This window comes from Capra hircus, chromosome 19 (genome assembly GCF_001704415.2).
Source record: "Capra hircus breed San Clemente chromosome 19, ASM170441v1, whole genome shotgun sequence".
NCBI classification, from domain to species: Eukaryota; Metazoa; Chordata; class Mammalia; order Artiodactyla; family Bovidae; genus Capra; species Capra hircus.
In genome coordinates, this window is record NC_030826.1 from 41,708,055 (window position 1) to 41,726,768 (window position 18,714).

An 18,714-nucleotide genomic window follows, 5' to 3' on the forward strand; every position below is an offset into this window, starting at 1 on the left:
CTCGCAGCGTGTGGGATCTTAGTTTCCCATCAGGATGGAAGCTGTGTCTCCTGCAGTGGTAGCATAGATTCTGAACCACAGGGAAGTCCAAGGACTGAGGGTTTAAGTGTAGGAATTACCGCTGCTGCAGGAAGCCTTAATGACCAAATTTTACTTTATATACACACAGCAGAGGTCAAGGTCTGACACTCAGCTGCTGACGAACTGATGGGTGACAAGCGGTTGTTTCCTTGGTTTCATCATTAGTGGGTGGGCCGCCTTTAAGACAGAGGATTCTCTAAGCTGGACTCCAGGGCCTGAGGTCTGGCCAGTCCCACCCAGCAGGAGTGGGAGAGCTCAGAGGGCTTCTAACATGCACCACAGGCTGGACTTCTGCTCCCAGGCACTTTCATATATATCAGGTCATATTAACATATCCAGAGGCTTTCCTCTACAATCCCTGTCCACACAGGACTTCTCACCAGCTCCTCGCCAGCTCTGAGCCTAGGTTATGTCCTCTCCCTCCCCGCCCCCCCATTTCGCTCAGTGAAACTCCTTTTCATCCCTTAAGGAGCAGTTCATCTTCTCTAGACGCCATCTCAACTAATCCAGGCAGTACTCGTACTCTGAAGAGGGACACAAAGCCTTGCTCTGGCCTCAATCTGGGGATGAATTTGTCTCTTGCAACTGGACTTGAGCTTCTAGAGAGGAGGGGCCCACCTGGCCCTTGCGGTAACCAAGCAGGTAACCAAGCAGGTAACGCATGCTTATTGACGAAACCAGCCACTTGCCAAGAGGCCCACGTGGTTTCCCAGAGATGCCCTCCCTGGGACCCCAGCCCAGCAGGGGCCAGTCCCGGGCCTACCTCGGAGGAGAACATGGCCGCACAGGTCCCGATGCACCAGCAGACCACGGGCTTGGTGATGCGGCCCTCCGTGACGCCCCGGCAGATCTTATACTCCTCCGTGCCCCCTATCTGCCAGGCGACAAGAAAAAGCCCCTGAGCCAGTGGAATCCATGCTGAGCTGCTCCCAGAGCAGCAGGAAAATCTGTCCTGAGTCAGGCAGGAGCCCAGAGTTCCAACTTGAAGAGGAGGGAACAGGGGCTTTGGTCAAATAACAGCGTGAAAGATGGAGACAAGAGATGCCACAAAGTATTCTCAAATGATGATGGGTATCCTCGGAGAGTTCCTAGAACTCCCCCTTCCTGATCTAAGGGTATGAGATAATTTAGGGCCAGATCTGATCAGGGGCACACATCAGAGAGGTTCTCTGACTCCAGCTATCCACTCCACCCACCAGGGACAGACTGGGGCCAGCCAGGGACCGTCACTTTCAGTTATACATAAACAAAATGCATAAGTTTCTTAAAAACCAAAATCCCATGACTTTTATAAAAAGAAAAAAAATCAAAAACAAAACCAAACAAACTTACCTCTCCGAGAACCACAATCATTTTGACTCCTGGAGTGTCCTGATAACGTAACACGTGATCCATAAACGTTGAACCGGGGTACCTGGTGAGAGCAGGTGCAGTGAGGTGAGGTGTGAGTACAGGTGTGGGAAACACACGTGTACTAAGAACACGGTGGAGGTTTTTGTGGGTGTGGATGCTCAGTGAGGGTCTGGACATGCCTCAGGAGTAATGGGGAGGGGGGAGGGAGTAAATGGAACACAAGGGAAGGGGAAGAAGACGAATGAATAAGCGCAGAGACGTTCCCACGGCAGTGAGAGACACCTGGAGGGTGCACATGGCAGGTAATTTTAAAATATGTCCACGCGGACTTCCCTGGCGGTCTAGTGGTTAAGACTCTGTGCTTCCACTTCAGGGAACACAGATTTGATCCCTGGTTGAGGAACTAAGATTCCACATGCTGTTCAGCATGACCAAAATAAATAAATAAATACAATATGTCCATACGTTCCTTTAAAAAGGTGGAAATTCATGCCTCTCTTCCTGCATTTGGGTCGTTCAACACTCTCCCCTGACTAACTCATTTTGGGGGAAGGCAGCCAAGAGTAGTGGCTGGGGGAAGGATTCTCAGCCATCAGGGCAGAAGCCCATCTGCCGGGCACCTGCAGCCTGCCCATATCTGACCACCTCCACAGAGACCTCCCCTGCACTTGCCAGAACCTCCCAACCAAGCCCTGGCTCCTGAAGCACAGGAACCATGAGGATACACGTTTATCACTGCAGTCACTTTGTTTTGGGGTAGTGATTTTTAAGAAACACAGCAATAGATAATGAATACTGTATGCTGAGCTGCATCCCAGGCTATGGCTAGAAGGTCTATGTACAGGCCAAAATATTTTAATTTTCTACTGTCACATGAGTTTGCAGAAGGACTTAAGGCCAAGTAGGCTTCAGATCTCCAAGGTCCTTTTGATATACTCAGGAGTATTAAATCCCAAGAGGACAATATAACTGGTAGCACCGCCCAGACCTGTCTGACTTGGAGCCTTCTGTCAGGGAGCACCAAGGGACTAGGGGTCCTAAGACCACCTCCCCAGAGACCTCAGCGGAAGTCCCTTCTCACTCAGATGTTCCATTCGGAATGATCTGGGAGGCTCCGGAGGGTTGACAAGGTGACTCAGTCTTAACAGCTTTTGGTTTCTAGGCCAAACAATAGCTGCAGTAATAACAGTAAACAGTAATAGCAAACATTTATCATGGTAACAAGTACCAGGCATTGCTCTAAGACATTACTCAATTGATGACCTACTGATTATTGTTCCTACTAACAGAAAATAATAAGAACACAATTTGAGACATAGTAAGAAAAAAAAAAAAAAATATATATATATATATATATATATATGTCTCTGCTTCCAGTCCCTGGCACAGAGCTCTGAGAACCCTCACTATCTGAGTGACAAGGGTACTGAGAGCATCTTTTGTTTTGCTATTTGGTCTTTGGCACTGGTTCCTGACCCAGCACGCATAAAACCTTTGTCATTTTCTGAGTCACGGGGGTGGATAGCAGTGTGTTTTGTCTTCATGAGGCAACTCTTGGCAGGCTGGTACAATGTGCTCAACGGAGAAGGCACAGACGCTCCGTGCACTCTCCATGCCATGACCCATCACCCTCTTCCACCTCGTTCCATACTTCTGTAATAACCCAGGAAGCCTGTGAGTAAATTTTTCCTGAGTTCTGCAAGCCTTTCTAGCAAATTATTAAACCTGAGGAGGGAGTCATAGGACCACGCTTCCCATCCCCCACTGATTTATAGCCAGTGTTCAGAAGTACCAGAGGCTGGGTTTTGCAGAGTCCTAGGGGACCAAGCCCCAAACCTATGGGATCCAATGCTATGATGCTATTTCCAGATAGACAATGTCCAGAATTTAATTGAACTGTAGGACCCTGAGTGGGGGTATCTGCACAGAATCAGAAAACTGCTCAGCGCTAGAAAATTACCCTCATATTTGTTAATGAATAAAAGAACAGTTTTCTCTTTCCCTCTTTTTTTAATTTGGCTGCCCTGCATAGCTTGTGGGATTTTAGTTCCAGGGATCGAACTGAGCCCTTGGCAGTAAGAGCTTAGAATCCTAACCACTGGACCACCAGGGAAGTTCCCTCCGTTTCACGCTTATTAACTGCAATTAACACCAAGTATTTACTAAGCATCAAGCCCTGTATTAGTCTCATTTAATCCTCTAAACCCTGGAGAAGGAAATGGCAACCCACTTCAGTATTCTTGCCTGGAGAATCCCCATGGACAGAGGAGCCTGGCAGGCTACAGTCCCTGGGGTCACAAGACTTGGACATGACTTAGAGACTAAACCACCGCCACCACCAATACTCCAAAAAGCCCCAGTGGGGAATATTACTCTACTCATTTGCTCTAAAAGGTTGATAGAGGTCTAGGGAGGGCTGGTAACCTCCCCAGGATTGCAGCAGCCACCCCATCCCCGAACCCTGCTACCCCAAACACAGAAACTAGGATTTGAACCCCTTGGGCCCGATTTCGGAATAGGCCCTGCTAAGCACTGCCCTCTGCTGTCTTCCTCTGGCTACAAATCAGACAACAGAATTACACCCGAAGCCCAAAACCCTTTTGAAACATCTTTTTAGGGAAATTGGGATGGTCATGTACACACATCTATGTCTAAAATGGATAACCAACAAGTACCTACTGTATAGCACATGAACTCTGCTCAATGCTATAGGCAGCCTAGATGGGAGAGGAGTCTAGGGGAGAATGGATACATGAATATGTATGGCTGAGTTCCTTTGATGTTCACCTGAAACTATTACAACATTGCTAACTGGATGTGAAAGTGGAAGTGTTACTTGCTTAGTCATGTCCAACTCTTTGTCACCCCATGGCCTGTAGCCTGCCAGGTTCTTCTGTCTGTTCTCCAGGTGAGAATACTGGAGTGGATATCCATTCTCTTTTCCAGGTGAGCTTCCCAAATCAGAGATAGAACCTGGGTCTCTGGCACTGCAGGCAGATTCTTTACCATTTGAGCCACCATTGGCTATATCCCAATACAAAATACAAAGTTAAAAAAGGTCACCTGTCCCCACCAATGGCCACGCCCTCGTAGACGCCATCCGTGGTTCGAGAGATGATATTGTTAAGCTCGTTGGACATGCCTCCCGAACGCGAGACGTAGGCCACACTGCCCGGGCGGTACAGCTTAGAGGCCAGGATGTTGTCCAGCATCCCGCCAGTGTTCCCGATCTTAAAGCACCCGGGCTTGATGCCACCAACCTGCCGGGGTAGAAACTTCGGTCAGGGAGGAGGGCAGGCTGAGTGACCACAGAGCTCTGCTGAGTCAGAGCCCAGGATCGCCCGCCTAGCCCACCCTGGCCAGCACCTGCACCTGTGGTTTCCTGCTGAGGAAGATTCTTCTCCCCCTCAAGAGACATTGCACAGAAAAAAGGAGCCATGAGGTGGCTTATAATTGCAGATACAGATGTGCACACTCAGGGTTAAATAACCTCTTTTGCTCCAAAAGGACAATGTCATCCAGTAAAGGTGTCTAATGCAAGCGAGTACTCTGCTCAAGAGCACCCTCCACCCCAAGAAGAAAGGTCCCTGGCTTAGCTCAAAAATCTTAGCTTCAACCAAATTTTTAGTATAACAATTAAGTAAAAACAAACAACAACAAAAAACATTCACAGGGCCATTTTTTGTTATACCAGGAAGCTTTGTGTCAAGAATAAGGCCCCTAGGTAGATTTCTCTTTGGTTCACAGTTGCAGGAATGAATAATCAAAGACCATGCTGTGGTTGTATGAGGATGGACAAACACTTAAAAAAAGCTTGTTAGTCCCTTGAAACTATAAAGGGGATATGGTCTGGGGCGACAGCCCTTTAAAAAATTAACTGGAAATGGACAGGGAATTCGCTGGTGGTCCAGTGGTTAGAACACAGCGCTTCCACTGCTGGGGCCTGGGTATAATCGCTTATTGGGAAAGTAGGCTTTTGCAGGTTGCAGGAGCCGTCAGAACAAGCAAGCAAAAACTGGCAATGGACAGACTGACTTTCAGCAGGTACTCTCAATCTTTTCAAGCCAGATGGGAGACAGAAGAGGCAACGATGAGCTTTCTGAGAGCCCGGAAGCAGAAGGGACACTCACGGTGGCAGGTCCAATGATGGTCACTCCCTTCTGCTCCGCCTTCTTGATCAGCTTCCTCGTGAGGGCCTCAGGGATGCCTTCGGCTATGATGGCGATGGTCCGGATCTAGAGCACGAGGGACAGTCATTGTTTCACCACGTGAGACGACGAGGCGGCAACCTTTCCTGAACCCACCTCCCAGACCTCTCCCAGGAGTAAACATGACAATATACACCTCCTTCTTCCCACCAGCCTCTGGTCGTCCAACCTTCCCCCAAAAGAGAAGCACCTGAAACTGCTCTCCAGTGGTTACCACCACAGTGAGTCCGTAACCAAGCGGAAGCAAAGGTTCCAGAAAACTTGCTGTAGTCAAAGCTGTTATATTCTCGCCCATCCAAAAACTGACATGACTCAGCCCCATCTGTCCAGGTGCCTGATTATAAACCAGCTATAGGAATAAGCCGCATGATAGAAACAAGCTGTTTCCACACTTGGACCAGAGAGTAGGCTAAGGGAAAAGCCAGAGCAGGTGGGATGAGAAAGATCCCACACAAACCTTTTCTATAAAGTGTAAGACAGTGTTTGAGGGTTTGTTAGTCATATGGTCTCTGGGGGTAACTAGTACATTTTGCCTTCGAAGCATAAAAGCTGCCATGGACAATGTGTAAATGAATGAGCTTGTCTGTATTTCAATAAAACTTTGTTTACAACAACAGGCAGGGGGCTGGGTTTGGCCCTTGGGCTGTAGTTCACCAATCTGTACTCCAGACTAGAAAAGCTGCTCATTTTTAACAGATATGTTTTGTGGTTTTTTTTTCGCTTCACCTAGATATCAAAACAAGTTTATGTTTTCTAGTCATAAACTGAAACAAGTCAGTTCTGTATCAGACAATAATTTTAAACAGAAAAATGACTATCTTAATCTGTAAGAGCTCTTACAAATCAATAACAAAAAAGATAAACACCTCAATAGAAGAAGAAGGGAGGCCACATCATAGAATGCAAATGGCCAACACATATTTTCAAAAGCTCATTTTAGTTAATAATAATCAAAGCTATGCAAATTAAATAGCATGCCTATCATTCTATCACGTATATATGTTCTTTAAATCCAAGCATTCAGTGTTGGCCAGGAAGGCCTGGCATGCTGTGACCCCCATGGGGTCACAAAGAGTCGGACACGACTTAGCAACTGAACAACATCAACAGTGTTGGCAAGCAGGGTGGATCAAAGGCTTTCAAAGCTGCACATTCTGGTGCAGCAGTGTGACTTCTAGACATTTACGTGTCTGGAAGCAATGAAAGATATATGCTCATCCCGAGACTTAAAAAAGCAAAAATGGTAAATACTGACGTGGAAAGCATCACTGACAGAGATGGATTATAAAACAGTTATGTTATTCCATTTGTTCAAATCCAGAAAAAGGTTTGGATAAGGATGTACACAGAGTCAGCAACCGTGTTTCTGGGAAATTAATCTTGAGATATTTATCCTCTTCTTACTTATCAGCATTTTTTTCAACAACAAATGTGTAACAATCTTACAATAAAAATAATGCTTTTGATCCTGTTTTCAAAACCAGTCTCAGCACAGAGAGTACCTGGTGGGTACGGATGATCCTGCGCTCTGGCAGCCCAGGTGAGCAGCCCGCCTACCCTCAGAGACCCCATCACCTCCTGAAGATCAAGTCTCCCACCACTTTCATCCAAATCACTGGCCAGTCCCAAGACCCAAGGCCTTTGTCCCCGGTGGACACCATTCAGGACTCGCCTGGCCTCCCACCCCCAGGGCGCAGAGCTACCTGAGTGTAATTCATGGTCTCCATGGTGCTGTCGTAGGCTGAGCGCAGGGAGGCGAAGTTGATTAGCACGTCTACCTCCGGGTGCTTCTTCATGGCATCAGCCATGTTCTTGAAGACGGGGATCAGGATCTCCTTGTGACCCCAGTAAAACTTCTGTTTGTGGTCCCCACTGTGAGAAAGGCAGAGGAGGGCTAAGGACACGGTCAACCTGCCCGGGCTCAGGAGGAGCTTCACCCAGAGGGTAAAAAGGCAGGGTCGCCGTCTTCAAAGAGTTTAGTTTATGGGAAAGAGATCCCCCAGAAACATCAACCGCCCCCATCTGAGATGGGCAGACGCCTCCCCAGCAAGGGGGGATAAGCCAAGGCCCCCCAGCTGTGTTGCTGTCAGAGGAGATGCGATGAGGACCTCCCACTCGGTGGTTGCATCCAGTCTCCCTGCCCTGAGTGACTCACGTGAACGGGTAGACCATGGCAGCCACCGAGGGCTCGTCACGGGAGCAGACGTAGTCGAAGTCCAGCATGCCCTGCACAGCCCGGGTCTGCATGCCCCACACAATGGCCTTGGTGTGGCGGCTGAAGAGGGTGGCGCTCTTTCCTGGTGGGCAGAGACACAGCGAGTGCACCCAGTACACACACCCCTAGGGGCTCCCTGCCAGACCCCTCCTCGCCCCAGGTCCTGGGAGAGTGAGTCATCAAAACTGCAAAGGAAGGCAAGAGGACGGAACTCGGACAACCTGGGGGACAATGCGCCTGGATTTGTTCTGCAAAGAGGTAGCAGAGAGTGAGAAAAGAGCGGAGAAGTCTTGCCTGGCTGGCAAAGAGCTCAACAGTGAATAGACGGCAGAATTCCTACAGGAAAGGTGTATATATGCAAATGAGGGCTTGATCAGTATTTTTTTTGGCTGTGCTAGGTCTTCATTGCTGAGTGCTGGCTTTCTCTAGTTGCAGGAGCTACTCTCGGTTGTGGTGCATGGGCTTCTCATTGTGATGGTTTCCCTTATTGTGGCGCACAGGCTCTAGGGCACAGGCTCAGCAGTTGCCATGCATGGGCTGAGCTGCCTCATGGCATGTAGAATCTTAGTTCTTGGCCCAGGGATCCCCTGCACTGGCAGGCAGATTCTTAACCACTGGACCATCAGGGAAGTCCTGATCAATTATTTTTAAAGTCATCTGAAAAAAAAAAGTTAAGTTCTCCCAATCAGAGTGACTGAAAGATATGTTTTTTCCTAACTTTGGTGTGGGGGCAGGGGAGGTGGGGGTGGCAGGAGGCTCGGCCATGCTGCTCAGCATGAAGGATCTTAGTTCCTTGTCCAAGTATTAAATCTGTGCTCCCTGCAGTGGAAGCATGGAGTCTTAACCACAGAACCACCAGAGAAGTCCTGCGGACTTTTTATTTTTCAATTGAAGCACAGCTGATTTACAATGATGCTGTGTTAATTTCTGCTGTATAGCAAAGTGACACAAATACACACACACACACACACACAAGTACATATATATCTCACAGGACACTGAATATAGTTCCCTGTGCTATACAGTAGAACTTTGTTGTTCACTATAAGACTTCAAACAGATGCCCAACAATCCTTACCACCTGTGAACTTGGACATAAGCCAGCTCATGTCAGGATTTAAACCTCTTGATTCTAGGTCAGTGCAGGTGCAAGAAAGAGGTTTGTTGTAGGCTTATCTCATCGACCTTCCACCCGACCTTCTCCCCACAGCCTCCTCCCAGCTGGCTCTTTCCTGCCCCTAGACGGGTCACCAGAGGCCAGGAAAGGGCAGAGGGGATTGGGAGCTGGCAGTCACCTAGAGCTGACCCTCCTGCTCTCAGCTGGAGGAAAGTAGCCCTCAGGGGAGGTCCTCAGCTCTCCCTCAAGAAACATAATGCAGAAAGCTCAGGGGGCATTTAGTATTAATTAACCTGCTGTACTATCACTGGCTTGGCTAACCAAGTTCAAGGTCTGATTAAATTAAGAGGGAGCTTCCCTAGTGGTTCAGTGGTTAAGAATCTGCCTTGCAATGCAGGGGACACAGGTTCGATCCCTGGTCAGGGAACTAAGATCCCACATGCAGAGGAGCAATAAGCCCAAACGCCACACCAGGGCCCGTGCGCCACAAGATACCGCCTGTCACAAGGAAGACCCCAGGTGCCACGACTGGGACCTGATGCAGCCAAATAATTTTTTTTTTAATGAAATTTAGAGATCACTTTCCCCAGGCATGGAGGATTCACATCCCCATGCAGGCTCGCCTCTTCCATCACAGCCATAAGCTTCTCATGACAGAAGGCTCCTGATGGTGCCAACACCCAGGATTTACTGTGCCCTGGATCCATCCGGGTTCAGTGAGACATGAGAGATCACAGAACAACCGAGGCCACCTCGTCCAGTTCCCTCACTTTCCAATTCCTGCAAACTGAAGCCCAGAGATGCCAAATGATGGAAGCTGTAGGTCATCTAGCATCAAAGTCAGGATTACACAAATACTACCTTGAGATGCAGCTCAACTGTGCAAGGGAGGAGGGACATAAGCTAGCACTGCCCCACCCAGCTCCCCATTCCCGGGGATCCCAGGACAAGGTCTGGAATCTGTACCAACCCACGTGCACTCCTAGCTTGAAAAGGGCAGAACTGGAGCACTCAGCACACAGAGAAGACAAGCTGAAGGTGGCGATCCCCAGCCTGCTGGAAGCACAGAGGCCCCAGAGAGAACCTGTGCTTTGGGGCTAAGCCCCCACGAGGCTCCTCCACTGGCTCCGCTGTCCTGGGCCAATCTGCCCCCACCTCCTGCCCTCCTTTCCCACATAGCTCAGGACTGATGATGAGATCAAACCCATTTCTCCCTCCACCCCCACCCCTGTCCTGGCCAAGAGCGCTCTCATTGAGTCTATTCAGGGCTCAGCCTCAGGTCTGGTTTTGTACGTAAACAACAAATGGTGCCAGAGGCTGGGAGGAAGGGCTACTTCACCTCTCCTAGTTACCCCTTTCCTCCTCTTAGCAAGGAGTCACAGGTCATCCTTAAGAGACTACCATTCCCTGGATTTTTCACAGCTGTGAATATATCAAAAAGTTAAATGGAAGACCTGACACTTTGAACTGATGCATCTATCCACCTCAGTGAACCTAGTCACATCTGCAAGGGAGCATGAGCACACACAGATCATATCCCTGCTAAACAGTGACCTTACACAGACACAAAGCCCAGTCCAGATTGACTGTGCACCCTTCCGGGTCTCTCTCTCCTTCTCCATCCTGTCTTCCTCCCAAACCCCAGAGAAATCTGCTCTGGGATGCAGTCGGCAGTGGTGAGACTGAGGTGGGAAAAGAAAATGAAGCCGTCATGGGATGCAGAGAATCGGGTGGTCAGTGGCTCCCCTCCTGGCCCGCTGGCTCCGCCAAGCCCTCTTCAGTTTCCACGGCCTCCTCCTGGGCTCCACTCCCCTCTCTGAGGCCGTGGGCCTGGCTCCTGCCCCTCCTGCACTGTCCACTCCTTCCCATGTATGAGCTGGTGACAACCCCCATGGCAAGGAAAGCAGGGGGGTGAAATAAAGCAGGGGTGGGAAGGGATGGGGCGAAGACCAGGACTTGGGGCAGGCTACACCGAGGCAGGGACAGAAAAGATACCAGACAACACCGCAACCCACCAGGGACAGGGAGACAGAAGCACAGAGTAAAGACTGTAACCCACTAGAAAGCCACACGCGGAGCTGGGGGCATCCTACCTTGCAGGGGTCTTGGACTTGGGACTGAATCTGTCAAAGAAAATGACCAAGGCGACTGAGTGACCCGTTGATGGCTGGAGGCTTTGGAGGGAGAGGGTAGGAACAGGAAGGGGTTGGTGGATGAGCCTCGCCCGGCTGCCACCCTCACCGTTTCTCAGCTGTTCATGACAGGGGCCCGGCCAACGGGAGAGCCCCGACCAGCAGAGTGGAGCCAAGAAGGGGCGGAGGGCCAGCGGGCGCAGGGAGAGGAGCGAAAGCACCGAGGCTCAGAGGGTGCACCCGACACCAAAGGCCGAGGGCCTCTGGATGGACAGCTGGCCGATGCCCGCCCTCCTAATCCTGTTTTGTCCCCGGGAAGCAGGGGACATCAATGAGATGATGAGGCTGAGAAGATGGACCTGACACTGTGCTGGAAACAAAGCAGCCGTTTTGAGGACTTCCAATTGGGAGCGCCTGGAGCCAGTGCCACTATTTCATAAAACGTCAAGCACACTCTGTCCATCCCAGGAGGAGACCCAGTGGTAACTGACATGGGCCACCTAGTTCTGATGGCAAGGGCTGGCTGGCAGGGATCAGGTCTCTGATGAATCAGAGGAGGGAGAGATGAGAGGGCAAACCAGACGGGAGGGCAGACGACGTGTGCCCTTGCGGTGCGCTCCCAGGAAGGTGAGACCCAGGATGGTGGAGGCGGGCACAAGAGTCTTCTGCCATCCTGGGCTTTGGGCTTTGGGCTCCTGCCATCCGCTCATGGGGAGGGCCTGCGGGACCTTCCCCTGACCTGGTACTCCTATAACTCCGTCTCCTCCGCAGCCCACCAGCCCAGATCACACACCCCGTGGGAGGGGGCAGAGAAGACAACTGAGGAGAGGAGTGACCCCGCTCGCAGAGCAGGCTCCGCCCACCACATCTTTGTGTCCCATTTCCATCCCACGTGCCACACCCACAGCGAAGCCCAAACTGCTTCCGTCCACCTCTGCTGGCCCAGCGGGGTCTCAGAAAGGAACAGAGGGTTCTAAAGCCGCGCTGGGAGTTACCTTGGGGCATGGCAGGCTTGGCCTTCTTGGCAGGGGCCACCTCATCAGTTCTGGACTCGGAAAAAGATGCTGTCCTGCTGGGGGCCGGAGTCTGGGGGGACAACAGGGAGACAGTAAGGGTCATAGAGAGTAGCTGGGAAAAAAGCCAATGGTCCTTGAGGCTCCAGAGAACTCAGGTAATAAGAACTACACACAGCTTTGTTCTCCACAAGATGCTTTCAAAAGTACTATGCTTAATTACCCTCTGAGATAGGAATCAGTAATGTCCCCAAGCTATAGACAAGCAAACTGAGGTTCTTGGTGATAACTGCTGAGGTCCCACCCTCCTCAGGATTTGAACTCGGGTCTGATTTTAAAATCCCCTATCTTTCCACACCACCACCTTGACTAGGGCAGGAAAAAACCCAGCAGATATACAGAAACTAACCACATACAGCCTTCTCTCTGTACCTCCCCAAAGTCCCCAAAAGCAAAAGGTGGGCACTGGGCCCCGGATGGGATGGGGTATGAGGGGCAACAAAGATGACTCTGCGGGCTTTGCAGCAGAGGAAGGCTGGCACCTACTGAAGTGCTCCCGCTGGCGTTGAGGAGGAAGTTGGCGGTGTGGGCTGCTGTGGGCGGCTGATTGGGGATGGGCCGATGGCCCAGGGCCATGCCCACGATGGCCGTCATGTGAGTCTCGGTGCCAAAGACGTGAATGGGGATCCCGGTGGTCTTCCCTGTGAGGAAGGAAAAGCACCCACCACTTGAGTCTCCTAAGAAGCGCCCGTGGCCGCAGGACTCTGCCAAGGACCCTTCTGAGCCCTGGCCGTGTCTGGCACTTTCTGTGCAAGCCCAATTATCCCAGGACAAGTTGGTGGTTATTTTCTCCACCACTAAACAAATCTCTGTAAAGATTACCTGCCAGCAACAGCATGAAGCAGCTTTATGGACACCCTCCACTGACCACAGTATCGTGAGAGCCTGCCCTCCCCCTTCTCCGCCTGTCACCTGTGCCCACCGCACCACAACCCCCCAGGCCTGGCCTCTGTTCCTGAACACCTGGGCTCCTCTCCTCTCCCCAGGGCTCTGCCCTGCTCCTTCCTCCACACGGAGCTGTCACCTGGCTGCCGCTCAGCTCAGCTCAAGTGTCACCTTCTGAGTAAGGCCCTCCCTGATCTGACAGCCGTGCCCCTCCACACCGCCCTGCCTGGAGATCCCCGGCAGACAGCATCTTGTTCCAGCCGCTGTTTACTTGTCTTAATGTCCCCAGAGTTTAAGGCCCCAGGAGTGACTGGGTGGCATTCACTAAGCTGTGAGCCCACAGCAGGTCTTCAGTTTTAGGTGAGAATTAGGACTTGATGCCACTCCAAGTGATCCAGGTGGCTGCAATATTTGCCGTGGATCCCAGATTGGGGAAAATGGGAAGGCGGAAAGGTCCAGTCTCTCAGTCAGAGGGCCTGCTCACTGAGCAGGAGCATCTCACATCACCTCCCCTCTGTCTTGTCACCTGCCCCCAACCCCCGCCCTATCCCCCTCCACCCCCACCCCCCCACCCCTCACAGAATTGCTCTTGGCACCAGGGCTGTGCTTCACTCAAGACCAAAGCCTGCTGGTTTGATCAGGTCAGTTCAGAGGGACCTAATCATAGTCCTCACTGATGAGACGTGGAACCCCAGTTCTTGAAAGCCCTGAGTCTGAGGTCTCTGGAGCCTGCAGGAGGCGCCCAAAATGGAGAAGGAAGAAAGGAAACCAAAATGGACCCACGCCCTCGCTTCCCTCAGCTCAGCGAGGGGGCAACTCCTTCCTGTTCTACCAACTATTGGACCCCTGCCTCCATCCAGGCCTGGACACTGACCCGTCTCCCTCCCCTCGCCCCTCAGTCTGGGCCCCCTGCTCTGTCCTGGAGCTGCCACAGCCTCCTGAGTGGTCTTGCTTCAAGCTGGCTGCCCTGGAGGCCCTGTCTCCACCTGGCAGCCTAAATAGCCCTCAACCCTAAGTCAAATGGTGTCGCACCTCTGCTCCAGTCTTCCAGCAGCTGCCAGGGTCACGGCCAAGCGCCCCCGGGACCTGTACTAGCCCTGCATAGCTTCTCCCTCAGCCTCTCTGCCTCCAACCTCTGCCCCAGGCCCCTCAGTTGGCCCCACCTCAGGGCCTCGGGACCCGCCCTTTCATGTGCAGACAGCCACCACCAACTGCTCCCTCTCCTCCTCAGATTTCTGCTCAAATGCCACCTTTTTGGCCAAATGCTCTCTGCCTGCCTCATTTAAAACAGCCCCGTCCCTTCCCACAGAGGCCACCCTTCCCCATCTGGCCCTGCCACGTGCCTGAGGCTGCAGCCACTCAGCCGTCGCGTGTGGCCGTGACCCCAGTGCTCAGCACAGCGCCGGGCGTGCAGCAGGCCTTCCACAGGCAATTGCTGAATGAACAGCTGAATAAACTGCTTTCCTGCCCACCCTGAATCTAGGTTTCGGTCAGGTGCCATGTGTCAGAGGGCAGAGAAACGCAGCGGAAGCCAGCTGTAGCTCCGGGGAGTGAGGCGGGTGGTGGGAGGAGCATGGAGACAATTAGAAGACTGACCTGCTCAGGAAATCCCGAGGAGGGACAGAAAACATCCCCTCATCTTACCGACTTCTCCCATGACCCGTAAGCCCTCCTGATAGTTGGGGCCACCTCTTCGGACAAAGATGGTGACCTCGTGCTCCTTCAGGGGACCCTGGTAATCTCGAATTGCTCTCACGATGCCCTAGAAGGACCAAGGAACAACACTCAAGTGCTTAGAAAGAAGGCAGCAAGAAAGCAAGCACTTACAACTATGGGAAACAAATGTCCCAGGGCTGCCGGGAGTTTCCTGGTGGTCCAATTGTTAGGACTCAGTGGTTTCACTGCCAGGGCCCCAGGTTCAGTCCCCGGTCAGGGAACTGAGACTCCATTAGCTGTGCTATGCAACCCTAAACAAAACAAAAAAAACCCAGGGCTGCTTCTCATGAATCACAGAAAGACCCCAGCAGTCAAGAATTCCACGAGTAAACTGGACTACCGCAAGCAACCCAAAGGCCCAGGACTGGTGACCACTGGTGATGGTGCTGAGGTGAGAACATTGGGCACCCGGGGTGACACCCCTCAGAGCATGGGGTATCGGGCCTCCAATGTTGCTGTTGTTCGGTCACTAAGTCGTGACCCCATGAGCTGCAGCACGCCAAGCTTCCCAGTCCTTCACTATCTCTGGGAATTTGCTCAAACTCATGTCCACTGAGTCAGTGATGCTATTACCATCTCATCCTCTACCGCCCCCTTCTCCTGCCCTCAATCTTTCCCAGCATCAGGGATGAGTCGGCTCTTTGCATCAGGTGACCAGAGTATTGCCAGTGTTGAGTACTGGTTCTCAGATGCCAGTGGGGCTTTGCTGATCTCTCACCCCATCTACAGCTGTTGTTTTCTTACTGTAATTTTGGGGGAAGCTCTACACCAAGATCCTATGCAAGAGCTGTTGGGGTTATCAGGGCAAAGTCTATTTCACTGGCAAAGTTCCACAAAAGCTTCTCCAAGTGACCCGGGAACAGCTGTTGCAACGGGCACCTGTGGGCACATACCCAGGTGTGGACCAGTTTTGTCTGGGCAGACGAAGGGAGAGTCTAAGTTCCATCATTCGTGGCATTTCATGGCGAAGCTCTACACACGGCGCCTGCTCCAGACATAATCGCCCTTATCACTGGCACTGCCTTTATGACAGGACTGCTTAGAAGCTAAAACAAAGCTGCCAAGATCCAGCTGTGTCAGATTTATTTGTTGAATCAGGTCCCATTAGGGACCTGTTTCAGGTAAGACTGACAAGGCCTTGTCTTCTACTCCTTGATAGCTCAGACTTCCAAGACTGACATTCATTTAGGCATTCTTTTTTTAAATAACACACACTTCTGATTTTTTTTTTTTTTTTTTTTGCTTTGCCAGGTCTTAGTTGAGGCACAAGGGATCTTTGATCTTCATTACTGCAGCATGGGGGATCTAGTTCCCCAACCAGGGATCGATCCCGGGCTCCTTGCATTGGGACGATGTAGTCGTAAGCCACTGGACTGCCAGGGAAGTTTCAATCTGCGTGTTATTCTCCAAGTTTATATGGAACTACCAGATGGCCGACGTTCTTTTGAACAGCTGCCCTGAACATCTGACAGTATGGGATAATAAGTGGCCTCCTGAGGCAACCACCTTGAAGGGGAGGAGTCTGGAGACATGTGAGCTCTCATTCTTCTCACTGGCAGTCACACTTTCTTTAAACTGGTGCCCACAGCCCTGACCTATGTACAGAGACCCAGGACGACTGGCCTCTGACTAGATAAGCAGAAGCCCTGCACCCCAGGGCGTCAAACACTTCATCATGCCAACCGTTTGGAGAAGGGGCAGATGACTGGGAGAAAAAACACCAGGAGGTGCAGAGAACCCAGTCTTACAACGGAATGTTGGAAATGGGGTCAATCAAGCCAGTTCTTTAAGAACTGAAACAGGAAAGGCAGAAATTCACCTTCACATTTGTAGATGGGAGAATCACGGCTCAGAGAGGGTCAGCTGCTTGTGCAGAGAGACACACAGCTTCAGAGAGATCCATCCCAGGGTCTTCTGCATCCCTAGGTCAAGACCGCCCCCACCCTGGCCTAGGTAACTCTTGGGGATCTTTTTCTGTCCCAACTCTTCCTACAGAAACTTCCCTTCCCTGCTTCCCCCCAACCCGCCACGTTCCCCTGCAGCTGGTTACCTTGAATGTGGCAGCCACGTTGGTGAAGTTTGCAATGCTGCCTCCGATGATGAGGATCTTGCCTGTATTTGGAGCAAGAGAGAAGTCAAAAAAGGGTTAGAAAGGTAGACCTGGGCATCGTATCAGAAATCCAAGTGAGAACCCCCAATTGTTAGGAGATACCAGTGCAGAGGTGAGGAGCAAGCTGGTCTCTCCTGACTTACTTTCATCAGCTCAACCCTCACCTACGCCACCGAGCAGGTGGTTAATCCAAACCCACAGAATCTCTGCATCGTTCCTACCTGGCATCAAGAAACCCAGCATGGTTTCTGGACACCCCTGGTGGGACTCTCTGTCTGGCTCATGGGAAGGGGAATCAGTATCTGTAGTCCCAAAACACAGCACAGGTGGTAAAGGGAAGTTGGGAACCACACAGCCTGAATAGTAAACGTGTAAGCAGGCCACAAAGAACTGAATTTATAGCAGTCAGCAAAAGCATGCCGCGGCCACTACCTCCGTTGCCGCCTCCCTTGCTCATAGGACTTCATGTATCCACCCCTTCCTCACCTGCTTGGAGCCCCCGGAATGACAGGTGCTGTCACTGCCTGCTGCAAAGTCAGGGCAACCTCGGTCCAGAAGTTAAACGGTGAGCCCCAGGTTGCAAAGGACTGGGACAACCTCGTGCCTCCCAGCCCAGCCAAAGCTCTTCCCACCCCAGGACACTGGGCCGGGCCAAGGACAAGCTCGTGTGTCTCACCATCTGGGTGCTTCTCGCGGGTCATAAGGGAGAGGATCGTCTTGGCGTAGTCATAGGTCTGTTGCTCGCTGGGGGCACCCGAGTACTCCCCGTAGTTCGCCAGCTCGTTGACACCCCCCAGGTCGCAGATGGTGTCACTGCCAGGGAGATAGGGAAGTCAGCGCTGGCAAAAGGCAGCAGCCTGGTGCCTGGGGTGCCACACAGAAACCCCTGAAGCCTTGAGACCAGGCCACCTCTGGAAGCGACCTCTCAGCCCTCAGACCCTCAAGCCCCTCACCAGTCATACTTGAAGGTTAACTGTGCTGCACCAGACCCTCCTAGGGGAGCACCCTGCCAGCCCTATGTGACATCTCTATGAAGTGTGAAACTCGACCTCATGGACTGTAGCCCTCCAGGCTCCTCTGCCCACAGGATTTTCCAGCCAAGAATACTGGAGTGGGTATCCATTCCGTGCTCCACGGGATGTTTCCTGACCCAGGGATCAAACCCGACTCTGGCACTGCAGGCAGATTCTTCACAGATGAGCCACCAGGGAAGCCTATGACTATTGATACAGGCGCTAAAACACCTGGAGGGACACACTGGTGACACCCCAGGCCGAGGCGTGGGGACACGACCTGGCTCATTTCCCTTATCTGCGGCACCTTTGTATGGAGCACATTATCACTAATGGTAAGAATTAAAACTAAAAATTTAACTTTGAAGCAAAGAAGACAGTTTTGGAGACATCATGGGTAGGCCTTTCTGGGATGCCCCGAGGGTTCCTGCTCTGTGCCGGAGAGGGGGGTCAAGCTCCATGGTGAGGGGCTTGATTCAGGCCACACGTGGGAAGCCTGTGGGGGACCCGACCGTCAGCCCCTCAGCAGCCCCTTCGGTCACCTGTACACGACAGAGGCACCCCCTCCGGCCACCATGGTCCAGATTCTCCCCTTGGGATTCAGCAAAGTCAGCTTCAAGCTTGCCCCGCTTTTGGCGTCCAGATCTGCGATGTAGGCTTCCTGGGGACCAGAGAGAAACAGGTGGGCTCTGGGGGCACCCCTTTCACCAGGCTGCAGACCCCAGGACCCCTCCCTTTCCCCTGGAGCAGTAGGAAAAGGGCCTCCGTTGTCCTCACAGGGTCCGGAAGAAGGGTTTGTGTGGGGCCTCAT

At 51.8% G+C, this 18,714-nt stretch overlaps 1 protein-coding gene across 5 annotated transcripts in view; it reads right to left on the reverse strand.

Moving 5' to 3' along the window:
- Positions 1-18,714, reverse strand: part of ACLY (ATP citrate lyase) — a 42,629-nt gene that overhangs the window by 12,868 nt on the left and 11,047 nt on the right. For 2 of the 5 annotated variants that reach the window (XM_013972416.2, XM_005693834.3), the window contains 13 exons: positions 18,446-18,564; positions 17,567-17,703; positions 16,831-16,892; positions 14,709-14,826; positions 12,666-12,820; positions 12,102-12,192; positions 11,068-11,097; positions 7,798-7,939; positions 7,346-7,514; positions 5,565-5,669; positions 4,498-4,694; positions 1,414-1,495; positions 845-955 (listed from right to left, as the gene is read on the reverse strand). In XM_013972416.2, the coding sequence (XP_013827870.1) occupies positions 845-955; positions 1,414-1,495; positions 4,498-4,694; positions 5,565-5,669; positions 7,346-7,514; positions 7,798-7,939; positions 11,068-11,097; positions 12,102-12,192; positions 12,666-12,820; positions 14,709-14,826; positions 16,831-16,892; positions 17,567-17,703; positions 18,446-18,564 (1,518 nt within the window). Of the gene's footprint in view, positions 1-844; positions 956-1,413; positions 1,496-4,497; positions 4,695-5,564; positions 5,670-7,345; positions 7,515-7,797; positions 7,940-11,067; positions 11,149-12,101; positions 12,193-12,665; positions 12,821-14,708; positions 14,827-16,830; positions 16,893-17,566; positions 17,704-18,445; positions 18,565-18,714 lie in introns of all 5 variants that reach the window. The other 3 variants (XM_013972417.2, XM_005693835.3, XM_005693833.3) reach the window with 2 other exon arrangements.